Below are 15,455 nucleotides of genomic sequence, written 5' to 3'. Positions count from 1 at the left end.
GCACCCAACGTGCGCCAAAATGGACTTACCGCCTGACTACCGTTGGCTCTTGCGGTAATTTCATCTTTGGCGCGCGTCTGAAAAATCATTTTTATTTTCAGACACGCATAGCGGACGCGCACCAAGTGGCATCTGATACGCGTGGGTCCTTAACCGCCCAAATTCTTTACCGCTAGGTCTACGGCTTGCGATAAGGTCTGAGACCCAAAATGGATACGCAGCAATATTGATGTTGCCGCACATCCATTTTCGGGGGGAAAAAAAGAGGCCTTTTTTATAGGTGCGCTGAAAATGATTCTGCATGCGCCCCAAACCCGCGCCTACACTACTGCAGGCCATTTTTCAGCGTGCCTTTGTAAAAGGATCCCTAAGTGACTTCCCCACAGTCACAAGGAGCCACAGTGGCAATCAAACCATTTCCTCAGGTTCTCAGTCCACTGCACTTACCATTAGGCTAAAGACAGGAGGGAATTATGAAAAACTAAAAATAGTGGCAAAGACAAGTATATAGAAAAATTAAAAAAAAAAGAACAGCATTCTATCACGGGGCTGGTTGAAGGGAAGAGAGGTGGGAGTTTAATTGTAAGTTTCCTACATGAAAAGAATTTCAGCTGTATCCACCTTGGATAAGCATGAACTACAGGAAAGCTGCTATGGGTAGCTGGATGTGGGGAGGGTTATGAGATTTATGCAGCCCTAATTCTTTCCCTCCTTACCCTCAGGATACCTCTCTTTCTGAGCTATGTCTGTGTACTGATGCCCTGTGCTCTTCTCCCAGCGCTGTTCCACATTGTGCAGGACAAGCGGGTCTCCATGGGACTAAACGGAAACCTGTATTTTGCCAACGTGATAGCTCAGGACAGCCACCCCGACTACACGTGCCATGCACAATTTCTGGCGGCCCGTACCATCATCCAAAAGGAACCCATCGAGCTGAGGGTCAAACCAAGTAGGTGGGACCCCCACACTAGCTCACTGACTCTATGCTTTTCTGGATTCTCACTTATCTTCCATTGGTCTGGCTGTTTTCCTAGGTGCCATTCTGTCTTTTTTTCTTTTATGTGGGTTACTGTTTATCTGCCTGCCTCTCTTTTTCCCTCCCTGTCTCTCTCCATCTTGATCTCATTCCCTTTTCCTTGTCTCTCTTACTGTGTCTCTCCTTCTTTCTTTTTACATGGGATGTGGACTAGGGAGGAAGTTATTAACAACCGTGACTGTCTTCTCTACCCCTCTACCTCTTCCACTACAGCAAATTCAGTGAAGTATCGCCAGCCTCGCTTTCTGATGCCACCCGGATCATTCAGCTCGTATAATGCCTTGCGAGGGACAGTACTCCATCTGGAGTGCATCGCAGAAGGCTTGTAAGTACGCCAAACCTTCTGTTTGTCTTATTCCTCATTCTCTTTTCTTTTCATTCCCATACAGGAAGTTATTTTAGAAGTTTTAGGTGCCATTTACATATGGTGCAAATTAACACTTTTGTAGCGTAATGTAAATAGTGAGGATTAACATGATTTCTATTTTAATTAATCTATTTTAATTTTAATGAACTGATTTGCTTGCAGCACAACTAAATAATATTTACAGAGCATGAAGGCCACATTTTGACATTATTAGTAATACAACGGAGGTCATTTTAAAAGCATCAACAAGTTTAAAGAGCAGCATTTACACATATAGATTGGCTACACACATTACAGTGGCAATTTCAGAAAGCCGCAGTTTGCACATGTAGATGGTTGGGACACAGATTTCAAGGGAACATGTTTTGGAAAGGTCAAAAATGTATACATGTATTTCCCATTTTATAAGGGAATACAAGTATTTCAACAAATTTTCCCATCTGCTTTTGCACCAGCTGAGTCATCCATGGATTTTATAAAAGGGCTCGTTTTGGCCAGAGCTTTACACCAGGGATTAAGAGGGGTAATTCTCTTTAATACCCCATTTTTTATTTCTGTCTCAAATGTTAAAAAAAAAGAAAATCTCTGCTGGCTTTGCAAATTAATTGCCACTGCTTATATACACAGTTTTGTGAGATAAGTGCCAGCAGTTATACACAGGAGCTGGCAAGAGCTGCTGCTCTTTTTCCCTGTGTGTGGTTTTCTGGAATGACTGCTCCCACTGTACATGCTAATGTCCATTTATGTATTTTGCAAAAGGTTCTGCATTTGGCAGGGTCTTATATAAAATATGCAGGATATGTGAACATTTCATTTCCCACATGAAGCCCCTGTGCAAAATGGGGCTTCTTAAGTTGCAACCACAGCATGTAGGGGAATTTTAGAAAGTCATTTTCGTGTATACGTGGCTACATCAGTGGCGTAGCCACAGGTGGGCCTGGGTGGGCCGGGGCCCATCCACTTAGGGCTCAGGCCCACCCAACCAGCACATATTTAGTGCTAGCTAGTGGGAATCCCAAGCTCCGCCAGCTGAAGACCTCCTCCTGATGGTGCTGAAAACACTGCTCTCCACTTCAGCAGTCTAAGTTTCCTAAGCTGCTGATACTGGTCTCATCGCATTGGGGGGGGGGGGGGGGGGAGGAGAATTCTTGGTGCCCACCCACTTCTTGACTAGGCCCACCCAAAATCTGCTGTCTGGCTACGCCCCTGGGCTACATGTACATTATTATTAAATGCTGACTGGTGTGAAGGTACGCACCATAGCCTGATGGAGTGTACTTTGCCAGCAGGCCTGTACAGAGGCAGAGTTTGGATGAAGTGTGGGCAGAGCTGCAAGTACCAGTTTAGATTATAACATGCACTAATCAATGCACATATAGAATAATCTAGGTGCACCTGCAAGGTAGGTGCGACTTCTGTGGCTTACACTAGTATTTTGTAAAGATATGTAGAGAGCAATTCTATAACAGGGTGCCTAAAATTAGACACTAGGAGGGCACTTGTCTATTCTATAAAGGAACATAGGTGCCTATTTTCTAGGCTTGCTTTTCTGAAGTAGGCTGTGAAAACTATAAGGCTGTTTATAGTTATTCTGCATTCTGTTTTAGATTTTTTAATTTGTATTTTGTATTTCTTACCTTTTTACTACTACTACTATTTAGCATTTCTATTCTTACTTTTTATTCTTTAATTTTTTAGAGTTGCATTTCAATAAAAATTGTAATTGCAATTAATCGTGCAATTAAAGGTATGTTATTCCCACCCCCCCCCCCCCCCCGCCCCCCACTGCAGCTCCTTGTGACTCTGTGCAAATCACTTAATCCTCCGTTGCTCAGAGTCACAAGGAGTTGCAGTGGGGAAAATAAATAGATAAATAACAGACCTTTAATCACGCAATTAATTGTGATTAAAATTTGAAATCAAAATGCAGCCCTACTATTTTCCTTTCTATGATTCTAGCCTAAATGGGTATATATGCACTGAACATTGAGGCAGGAGCACTTATGCCAGTCATAGAGGGGGCATAAGTCTTCAGTGCCTAAGTACTGCAGATACTTGTGTAACTTCCAGCTTTCTAGAAGTTACACATGTAAATTTGAGCCCCGCCCATGTGTACAACCCTTGCAAATAGATGCTATGGGCTAGATTCTGTATATGGTGCCTGAAAATTCCATGTAGAAAAAAATTACATCTAGGCTTATTCGCTAAAGTATGCCCAAATTTTATAGAATAGACTTAAATTTCCGCGTGGTATACAGAATACGCTGAGCGGCTAGCCGTTTAGGCCATGTTTTACTTGGTGTAAATCCCAACGTCTAAATTAGGCATAGATCAGGTGTATTCTATAATAATTTATTATTATTATTATTATTTATTTATTTATTTAGATTTTGCTCACACCATTTTCAGTAGTAGCTCAAGGTGAGTTACAGTCAGGTACACTGGGTATTTAATAATACGCATAGATTTTAGAAACGCCCATGCCCCGCCCATGGCTACGCTCCCTTTTCAACTATGTGACTTAGAATTTACGCACACCACATTATAGAATAGTGAGTTGTGCGCATAAATCTCAATGCCAATTAGTGCTGATAATTGCTTGTTAACACCCAATTAACAGCGCTAAACAGTTAATTAACAAATTAAGGAGCCCTTTTACTAAGGCGCGCAGGTGCCTATGTGCACCCAGTGTGCGTCAAATTCGCACTACCACCTGGCTACCGCATGTCCTGGGCGGAAATTCCATTTTTGGCGTGCGCCAAAAACACGCGGTAGAATATATTTTCTATTTTCTACCACATGGCGCTTACCCGGCGATAATCTGCAGTTTACGTGTGTTAAACCCTTACCTCCAGGTTAGCATGTGAGACCTTACCGCTAAGTCAATGGGTGGCAGTAAGGTCTCAGGCCGAAAATGGACGCGTGCTGGTTTTAATTTTGCCGCTCTCCATTTTCCGGCACAAAAAAAATGCCTTTTTTCCAGGTGTGCTGAGGAAATGGACCAGCGCACATCCAAAACATGCGCCTACACCAGCGTAGGCTACTTTTAGGTGCGCCTTAGTAAAAGGGCCTCTAAGTTCTGTGCATTGTTATAGAATACATTTTGGTTTCCACTTGGATTTTCAGGTGCCATATATAGAATCTGGATGTATGTACATTTCACATATATTTACAGAATATCACTTAGGTGAAACGTTGGCAGTTAAGCATGTATGTGCACATATGCATGCCTTTATTCTAAATATTTATGTGCACAATCAGTACATGAATAATAGCACCTATATTATAGAATTACCCCATAGATACCTATATGTCTTTGTGAAATAGCACCTTCATGATCGCCTGTTTGCCCTATTAAATCAGGCACCATGTTATAAAATAACCTTATTTGCACATATTAATACATCTTAGTAAATAAGAACCTCTGAGTGTAACCTCAAGTGAGTCAGTTTACTGCATCAGTGAAAGGTTAGCATATAAACACCAAATACATGACTGTATCTGTTCAGTTTTTCTCAGACTGTCTGTGTACACTAGAAGGTGAGGGGTAGGGCACAGATCCACAGACACCTCACAGAACAACCTGATCTTCTCTCACCCACAGGCCAACTCCTGATATCGAGTGGGTACGACTGAACGGCATGATGCCTTCAGCCCGTGTTTCCTATGAAAACTTTAAGAAGCTCCTGCGGATCAGCGATGTGATGGAAGAGGATGATGGGGAGTACCAGTGTATAGCCAATAACACACGGGAAAGCGTGAAACATACCTACAGAGTGACTGTGATAGGTGAGAGACGGAAAGAAACCAGTATATTTGAAAGATTCCTCATTCTTGGCAGAATGGATAAGTCATAAGGTCTTTATCTGTCCTCATTTTCTATATGGGCAATTTTTAGTTCCCCCGGTCAGTGGGATTTTTTTAAACACCAGGTGTGGTGTTGAAAAACAAGCAAACAGATGTTCAGCACCACTGCAAGTAATCAGTGGACAGCTGACTGGGAGCAACTATTACTTATAGTGGAGCATAATGTTATAAAAGGTCACCTGAGTTTAGAAGGCAAAAGATATCGAGCCTCATATTAAAAGAATTTATGCTCCTAAATTTACAAAGATGTGCTAAGGCTTAATGTGAGCTTAGCGCACCTAAAAAGGCTTACCACAGTACGCACTAAAGCATAGTAATTTTCTTGTTTGCACACATTAAACGTGCGGGGTTTTTTTTGTATTTCTTATTTGAAGGGGATGTGTCATGGGTTGAGAATGGGCGTAGACGTGTTGACAAGCTAGAGTGCTTAATTTAGCACATCCTAAACCGGGTTAATGAATCCATAACAAAGGCACCCTTAGCACATAGGAGGAAGTAAGTGCTCCCATGTTAATTTTTTTTTCAGAGATCAAGTGTTTATTTCAGTAGGATTTAGCACAGTAGAGCCTCGAATTATTCATATTTGAATTTAAATTGTTATTCGATCAAATATGAATAATTGTGTTTTGGGGCACTATTTGATGCCGAACTGAATCGAATACAATTATTTGGTACAGTCCTACTACAGGCTGTTCAAAGTTCAACTACAAGGCTTTCTTTTGCCAATTGTCACTATACTCATAAATCTTTTTCTCAAATCACAATGTTGCCTCCCTGTCCAGTTCAGCATATACCATTCAAGCTTCTTATTCACTCACAGCTGTAATTGTTCTGCAGCTTTTCTCATCTCTCCCTACACACCTCCTCATGAACTCTGTTTATGGAGTACAACAGTGTTCTCTGTGGCCTTCTTTGAATGCCTATTCTGAACTTTCCACTTTCCACTTTGTTGTGCTGAATGTTTGGAATAGGCTTTCTGAGTTGGTGCATTATGCTCTCTGGCCTAATTCAATTCAATTCCTTTCTAAACACCTAATTTTTTGAGGTTCCTTTTAAATCTTAGTCTGTTTCTTTGGTTCAGACTTTTGGTTTTAACTATTTCCTTAAATAAAATTTGAATCTTAGTCCCTGATCCTTAGAGCTTACAATCTAGTCAAAGGCCAATGGAGGGCAAAATTTTATGTACAGTCCATCTGCAGACAATGGACAGGGTTGTCACATGCTAATGCTAACATTAGCGCATGGCCTGAAAAAAAAAAAAAGAAAAAGTTCTATTTTATAGTCACTCTAGAAGTGGGCTTAGCACGCAGGGAAGTCCAGTGTTAGGATGCACTAAACCAGTGGTTCCAAACCTGGTCCTGGAGGCACAAAAGAACATAAGCATTGCCGGGGGGGGGGGGGGGGGGGTTATGTGATGCCTGCTACCTGAGCAGCAGCAAGGGAGAGAGGCTCCTCAAGCAACCTGCCAAAACCAGCTAAAAATAACGGATTCACTTCGGAAGGTGGACCCTAGACTGAACCAGCACGTACCTTAAGCTGCTGGGCTTGCGATCCATACTTTTTTTTGGAAACCCGGGGCGAGGCATGCCGACGAGGACACAGAGAAAAGCGAAGATTCCGCAGAGGCCGGATATGCACAAGATGGCGGAGGTGCAACCGTTGCAGAGCCTGCTTTCCATACAGACACCCGAGTGGGTACAAGAAATCTCATGATCGGTTTCTGCAGCGCTGGAGGATTGGTTTACTAAGTTGCAAGCTGCAGTTGAGGGAATTAATAAAAAACTTGACTCCCATACGTGGCGCATAACGGAGGTGGAACAACGAGTGTCAGCGGGGGAGGACGGGGTGTTTACGACACTTTTGATGTTGCGTCCAGGGCCGTGCAAACTCTCATGGCTGCGTGCCTCTGACCTGGAGAATAGAGTCCAGCAGCGGATTGCGGATGCTCCTTGCCGGGGGGATAACATTTTTGGTGAGCGCGTCGAACAGATGGTAGAATAGCTCCATCAGCGGGACACCGCATTCGACAAACTCTCCCACTGGACGCCTTCAGCATCTACCTCTTCAGGTAGACATTTTTATGGTGGAAGGAGGAATGTTCCCTATGCTTCTAATAGGCGTAGGTACAATCTACCTTCTCGCCAGCCTCTCAGGCTAAGCCCCAGTGCGCTCGTTCTCGTCAACAGCGTGTGCCTCCACAGGCCCCTGCAGCTCCCCAGCAAAAGCAAGGCCAGGCTTTTGACTGGCTCCAGGCGAGCATAGCCGAGATAAAAGTGTCCGTGCCGGACGATCTACTGGTTGGTGGGGGGGGGGGTTAAAATTTTTTCACCAAAGGTGCCCTCTCATAACCTCCGACCAGTGGGTTCTCCAAATAGTCCGGCTGGGATACTCCCTCAATTTGATCTCCAAATCTCCAAATTGCCCACCGGGAGCTCAGTCCTTCAGCTTCCAGCACAAGCAGGTACTTGCAGAGGAACTCTCCACCCTTCTCAGTGCCATTGCGGTCGAGCCCGTGCCACCGGGGCAGGAAGGGCTGGGATTCTATTCCAGGTACTTCCTTGTGGAAAAGAAAACAGGGGGGGATGTGTCCCATCCTAGACCTAAGGGCCCTGAACAAATATCTGGTCTGAGAAAAGTTCAGGATGCTTTCCCTGGGCACCCTTCTTCCCATGATTCAGAAAAACGATTGGCTATGCTCTCTGGACTTAAAGGATGCTTATGCTCACATTCTGATACTACCAGCTCACAGGCAGTATCTTCGATTCCGTCTGGGAACACGGCATTTTCAGTACTGTGTGCTACCCTTGATCTCGCGTCTGCGTCCAGAGTGTTCACGAAATGCCTGGCAGTAGTGGCGGCCTCTTTGCGCAGACTGGGAGTGCATGTGTTCCCTTATCTCGACGATTGGCTGGTGAAGAACACCTCGGAGGCAGGAGCTCTACAGTCCATGCAGATGACTATTCAACTCCTGGAGCTACTAGGGTTTGTGATAAATTATCCAAAGTCCCACCTTCTTCCAGTGCAAAAACTAGAATTCATAGGAGTTCTGCTAGACTCCCAGACTGCTCATGCCTACCTCCCCGAAGTGAGGACAGACAATCTTCTGTCCCTTGTCTCCTGAGTACAAGCGTCTCAGCAGATCACAGCTCGGCAGATGTTGAGATTGCTCGGCCACATGGCCTCCGCAGTTCACGTGACTCCCATGGCCCGTCTCCACATGAGATCTGCTCAATGGACCCTAGCTTCCCAGTGGTATCAAGCTGCGGGGGATCTGGAAGACGTGATCCGGTTGTCCACCGTTTTTCTCAAATCCCTGCATTGGTGGACAATTCGCTCCAATTTGACCTTGGGACGTCCCTTTCAAATTCCTCAGCCGCAAAAAGTGCTGACTATGGATGCTTCTCTCCTGGGGTGGGGGGCTCATGTCAATGGGCTTCACACCCAAGGATGTTGATCCCTCCAGAAGACAGGTTTTCAGATCAACCTCCTGGAGTTACAAGCGGTCTGGAATGCGCTAAAGGCTTTCAGAGATCGGCTATCCAACCAAATTATCCAAATTCAGACAGACATGTATTACATCAACAAGCAGGGGGGCACCGGATCTCGCCCCTTGTGTCAGGAAGCCGTCGGAATGTGGCTTTGGGCTCGCCGCCATGGCATGTTCCTTCAAGCCACATATCTGGCAGGCGTAAACAACAGTCTGGCCAACAGGTTGAGCAGGATATTGCAACCGCACGAGTGGTCACAAAACTTGAGAGTTGTCCGCAAGATCTTCCAAGCGTGGGGCACCCCCTTGGTAGATCTTTTTGCCACTCAGACCAATCACAAGGTCACTCAATTCTGTTCCAGACTTCAGGCCCATGGCAGACTAGCGTCAGATGCCTTTCTCCTGCATTGGGGGAGGGACCTCCTGTATGCGTATCCTCCCATACCCTTGGTAGGGAAGACTTTGCTGAAACTCAAGCAGGATTGCGGATCCATGATTCTGATTGCTCCCTTTTGGCCGCGTCAGATCTGGTTCCCTCTTCTTCTGGAGTTGTCCTCCGAAGAACCGTGGAGTGTTTTTCAACCTTCATCACTCAGAACGAGGGGGCGCTTCTGCATCCCAACCTCCAGTCCCTGGCTCTCACGGCCTGGATGTTGATAGCGTAGACTTTGCCTCCTTGGGTCTTTCTGAGGGTGTCTCCCGGGTCTTGCTTGCTTCCAGAAAAGATTCCACGAAGAGGTGTTATTCTTTCAAATGGAAGAGGTTTGCCATCTGGTGTGACAGCAAGGCCCTAGATCCTCGTTCTTGTCCTACACAGACCCTGCTTGAATACCTTCTGCACTTGTCTGAGGCTGGTCTTAAGACCAACTCTGTAAGAGTTCATCTTAACGCAATTAGTGCTTTTCATTATCGTGTAGAGGGTAAGCCTATCTCGGGACAGCCTTTAGTTGTTCGCTTCATGTGAGGTTTGCTTTTGTCAAAGCCCCCTGTCAAACCTCCTACAGTGTCATGGGATCTCAATGTCGTCTCACCCAGCTGATGAAACCTCCTTTTGAGCCACTGGACTCCTGCCATTTGAAGTACTTGACTTGGAAGATCTTTTTCTTGGTGGCAGTTACTGCAGCTCGTAGAGTCAGTGAGCTTCAAGCCTTAGTAGCTCATGCTCCTTATACTAAATTTCATCATAACTACTACTACTACTACTATTTAGCATTTCTATAGCGCTACAAGGCGTACACAGCGCTGCACAAACATAGAAGAAAGACAGTCCCTGCTCAAAGAGCTTACAATCTAATAGACAAAAATAAAGTAAGCAAATCAAATCAATTAATGTGTACAGGAAGGAGGAGAGGAGGGTAGGTGGAGGCGAGTGGTTACAAGTGGTTACGAGTCAAAAACAATGTTAAAGAGGTGGGCTTTCAGTCTAGATTTAAAGGTGGCCAAGGATGGGGCAAGACGTAGGGGCTCAGGAAGTTTATTCCAGGCGTAGGGTGCAGCGAGACAGAAGGAGCGAAGTCTGGAGTTGGCAGTAGTGGAGAAGGGAACAGATAAGAAGGATTTATCCATGGAGCGGAGTGCACGGGAAGGGGTGTAGGGAAGGACGAGTGTGGAGAGATACTGGGGAGCAGCAGAGTGAGTACATTTATAGGTTAGTAGAAGAAGTTTGAACAGGATGCGAAAATGGATAGGGAGCCAGTGAAGCGACTTGAGGAGAGAGGTAGTATGAGTAAAGCGACCCTGGCGGAAGATGAGACGGGCAGCAGAGTTTTGAACCGATTGGAGAGGGGAGAGGTGACTAAGTGGGAGGCCAGCAAGAAGCAGATTGTAGTAGTCTAAGCGAGAGGTGACAAGGGTGTAGATGAGGGTTTTGGTAGAGTGCTCGGAAAGAAAGGGGCGGATTTTACGGATGTTGTAAAGAAAGAAACGACAGGTCTTGGCGATCTGCTGGATATGAGCAGAGAAGGAGAGAGAAGAGTCAAAGATGTAACAGAGTAATCCTCCACACTCACCCTAAGTTCTTGCCGAAGGTGGTGTCATAGTTCCACCTTAACCAGTCAATTGTCTTGCCAACATTTTTTTCCCGACCTCATACCCGCCGTGCTGAACATCAGTTGCACACATTGCACTGTAAGCGAGCATTGGCCTATCTGGAGCGGACAAGCCCCTTCAGACAGTCCGCCCAAATGTTTGTTTCTTTTGACCCCAATAGAAGGGGAGTGGCTGTCGGGAAACGCACCATCTCCAATTGGCTAGCAGATTGCATTTCATTCACTTACGCCCAAGCTGGGCTGACTCTTGAGGGTCATGTCACGGCTCATAGTGTTCGAGCCATGGCAGCGTCAGTGGCCCACTTGAAGTCAGCCACTATTGAAGAGATTTGCAAGGCTGCGACGTGGTCATCTGTCCACATATTCACATCTCATTACTGCCTACAGCAGGATACCCGACGCAACAGTCGGTTCGGGCAGTCGGTGCTGCAGAATCTGTTTGGGGTTTAGAATCCAACTCCACCCCCCTAGGCCCATTTTATTCTGTTCCAGGCTGCACTCTCAGTTAGTTGTTCTGTTTTAGGTCAATCTCAGTTATGTCCTCGCCGTTGCGAGGCCCAATTGACCACTGTTTGTTGTTTTGAGTGAGCCTGTGGGCTAGGGATACCCCAATCGTTAGAACAAGCAGCCTGCTTGTCCTCGGAGAAAGCAAGGTTACTAACCTGTAGCAGGTATTCTCCGAGGACAGCAGGCTGATTGTTCTCACATACCCGCCCACCTCCCCTTTGGAGTTGTGTCTTCCCTTGTCTTTTGCTTTCTGTTTGACTGATGAGCACGCTCGCGTTCGGACGGGAAGACGGTCGCGCATGCGCGATTCGCATGGATCACGCGAGAGCTAGCAAACTTTTGTTGCTAGGAAGATCTTCCGATCCTGGGGGCTGCCGTGGACGTCACCCATTCGTGAGAACAATCAGCCTGCTGTCCTCTGAGAATACCTGCTACAGGTTAGTAACCTCGCTTTCTCCGAGGACAGCAGGCTGATTGTTCTCACAAACTCTCCCTCCTCCCCTTTGGAGTTGTTACTAGTTTGTTGTATGCTTTTTGATTTAACTAAGAGGCACGGGTGGGAAGTCGTCCGCGCATGCGCGTGATTCACGCACCAGAAGACTCTGGGCAAAACTTTTTATTTTTGCTTCAAACATTTGCTCAGTTTCCTGGGCCGACGCGGACGTCGACCCACATGTGAGAACAATCAGCCTGCTGTCTTTGGAGAATACCTGCTACAGGTAAGTATCTTCGCTTTTTGAGCATTGGTGAGCTAGTTTTCTGCTCTTTTCCAGTAGTATAAGGTGTGTGCTGTTGGCTTTAGCACATGAGTTATGAGCATCGGGCCCTCTATTTCTTATGGTAAGCATTAAATTTGAGCTCAGTTAGCTATTATAATGGTGTTAATCTAATTGATTATTCAGATTAGATGCAAAATTAGATTCGTAGGATTACAGCATTAGGGAGATATAAAAGAACTGCTAACCCCAAATTAATAGGAACAATTTAACAGGTTGTAATTTGATTAATATGAATTGTGTTTTACAAGATCCCACTTCATAAATGCCAATACCAAGCTTCTATATCAATGCGGTCAGTTAACAAGAAGCTTAACATCATTAAGGATTTAATAGAGGATGATCAGGCCAGCTTTCTTGTTTCTTACTAAAACATGGTTATTGGAAGCTAATGATCTGAAGCTGAGAGACTTATGTCCATCGGAGCATAAAACTATGGTTTGTGAAGTTAAGGGTGATTCTTTTATGGGCAATTTATGCTGTATACTTTTTTTATTGTCCACCAGGAAAATGGTCTGCAGCGAAATAGGTTTTATGATGTTATTGCTAAAACTGGTTCAAATTATGATCGTGGTGTATTAATTGGAGATTTAAACAAATGGATAATCTTTTAGATTCAAAAACTGTTGATCTAACTGGATTTTTGAGTCCTTAGAATTTACGTGACCTATTGTTCAGAAATCACATGAAAGAGGACACTAGTTGGATTTACTAGCATTTTCCAATCAACTCGACAGTTGATATGGCAGTTTAATTCATGTCAACAGGTTCCCTGTTCTGATCATTATTTATTTGAACTTATAATAAGATGGATGGCTAGGCAAAAACCAAAAAAGATATCTAAGGAATCTCAATATTCCAGGGGGAAGATAGACCCAGGTAATTTTGGAATAAAGTTGATATATTATGGACTACAGAAAAAGCACAAGAAGAAATAATACAAAGTTGCAGTGTGGTTAGTAAAAATATATTGGATGATGTGGAGGGGTATAATCGAAAGGGACGCCCAAGTTTTCCTGGGGACGTCCTTGCAGGACTTTTCCAACAAGGGGCGGGGAAACCCGTATTATCGAAACAAGATGGGCAGCCACCTTTCATTTCGATAATACCATCGGGGGCGCCCAAATCAGCAAATTTAGGTCAACGTTAGAGATGGTCGTCCTTAGAGATGGTCGTCCCTGATTTTCGGCGATAATGGAAAGCGAGGATGCCCATCTCAGAAGTGACCAAATCCAAGCCATTTGGTCGTGGGAGGAGCCGGTATTCGTAGTGCACTGGTCCCACTAACTGAAAGGAAAAAGCCCTTCCCTTAGCAATTCGGAAAGGAACAGGCATGCATGAAGGAAATTGCATGCAAATGAGCTGCTCGCTGTTAGCTCATTTGCACATGATTTCCTTCCTAAGGAGGGGAAGCCAGTGCACAGCAGCCAAGCATTATGCGTGGCTGCTCTGTGCAAGCCAAAGATGGCTTCATACATGCAGACTGATGCTAACATCTTTTTCCTGGTTTTCATTAATGAATAATCATGTGAAATGCGTTTCCCTTAATGTAAAAGGTATTTCAAATCCTATAAAAAGGAAAAACATTTTGTCTTATTTACAATCTCTTTCTACATCAGTTGCTTTTTTACAAGAGACACATTTATCTGCTTTAGAATCTGTAAAATTGAAATCTAAATGGTTTACTACTTGTTATTTTTCTCTAAGTAACGAGGAAAAATGGTGTTGCTATTTTTATTTATTTTATTTATTTATTACATTTGTATCCCACATTATCCCACCTCTTTGCAGGCTCAATGTGGCTTACAATTCATCGTGGATACTGGAAATAGAAGAGTATACATTTGGTTTTACAGAAAGCTTTGGGTACATGATGGTGAAATACATGATAGTGTTAGATCAAGACATTAAAGAGCATAAAGAACAATTCTGGATATCTTAAAGAATGAACAGTTACACGTGTTGATCTTTGTGGTATATTCTGTCGAAGAGATAAGTTTTCAGCATTTTGCGGAAGTTGGTCATTTCATAGACCGTTTTCAGGTTGCGTGGCAGCGCGTTCCAGAACTGTGTGCTTGTATAGGAGAAAGTTGATGCATGCATTAATTTGTATTTCAAGCCTTTACACATGGGAGGATGGATTGAGGAATGTGCAAGAGGATTTTTTCGCGTTCCTGGGTGGTAGTTCTATTAGGTCTGACATGTAGGCTGGGGCGTCACCATGGATGATTTTATGGACCAAGGTACAGAGTTTGAACGTGATGCGTTCTTTGAGTGGGAGCCAGTGTAGTTTTTCTTGTAGGGGTTTTGCGCTTTCGTATTTTAGTTTGCCGAATATAAGTCTGGCTGCAGTGTGCTGGGCTGTCTGGAGTTTTTTGAGTATTTGCTCTTTGCAGCCAGCATAGAGTGAATTACAATAGTCCAGATTACTAAGTACCAATGATTGTACCAGGTTGCGGAAGACATTCCTTGGGAAAAATGGTCTGACTCGTTTTAATTTCCACATTGAGTGAAACATCTTTTTAGTTATGTTTTTCGCATGATTCTCGAGTGTTAGGTGTCGGTCAATGGTGACTCTGAGAATTTTTAGGGTGTCCGAAACTGGTAGACTTAGATTAGGTGTGTTGATGGTGGTAAATTCCTTCTTGTTGTATTGCGAGGTGAGTACTAGGCATTGGGTTTTTTCTGCATTTAGTTTCAATTGAAATGCATCTGCCCAGGAATTCATAATATGTCGGCTGTGGTTGATTTCATAGGAGATTTCTCTTAGATCATGTTTGAATGGGATAAAGATCGTTACATCATCAGCGTATATATATGGGTTTAGATTCTGATTCGATAGTAATTTAGCCAAGGGTGTCATCATCAGGTTGAATATGGTCGGTGAGAGGGGAGATCCCTGTGGAACTCCACATATTAGCTAGAGATCTGCAATTCTCCCTTATTAATCATCATACTGACTTAGATCGTCGATGGATTATTCTAGTATTGCAAATTCAGAATGTCTCATATGCTTTTATTAATGTTTATGGTCCTAATCTTGATTGTCCACAATTTTTCAAAGATTTGTCTCACCAGATTTCACTTCTCAGTGTGGATCATGTCATTGTTGGAGGGGACATGAATATTCCCATAGATTACATTCTTGATAGGAAATCAACAGTTAAATATAAAATTACTAATTCTTATAAAGCTCTTCACGACTTATTAGCTCAACATGGTTTAATTGATGCTTGGAGATTACTACATCCAGACACATTGGATTATACTTTATTCTCCATTCCCCACAAATCATATTCCAGACTGGACTATTGGTTTCTTTCTAAATCACTCATTGACTATTTATTAACTTCATCTATTGAACCAA

General features: G+C 44.0%; 1 protein-coding gene across 1 annotated transcript in view; it reads left to right on the top strand.

The window, feature by feature from the left end:
- The window catches only part of L1CAM (L1 cell adhesion molecule), a 302,701-nt gene that overhangs the window by 191,916 nt on the left and 95,330 nt on the right, over positions 1–15,455 (top strand). Inside the window, 3 exon segments of the mRNA XM_030194088.1 lie at positions 779–949; positions 1,250–1,361; positions 5,008–5,192. Coding sequence (XP_030049948.1) covers positions 779–949; positions 1,250–1,361; positions 5,008–5,192 — 468 coding nt within the window.

Source organism: Microcaecilia unicolor, chromosome 2, assembly GCF_901765095.1.
Source record: "Microcaecilia unicolor chromosome 2, aMicUni1.1, whole genome shotgun sequence".
Classification (NCBI taxonomy): domain Eukaryota; kingdom Metazoa; phylum Chordata; class Amphibia; order Gymnophiona; family Siphonopidae; genus Microcaecilia; species Microcaecilia unicolor.
This window is presented reverse-complemented; position numbering and strand designations above follow the sequence as displayed.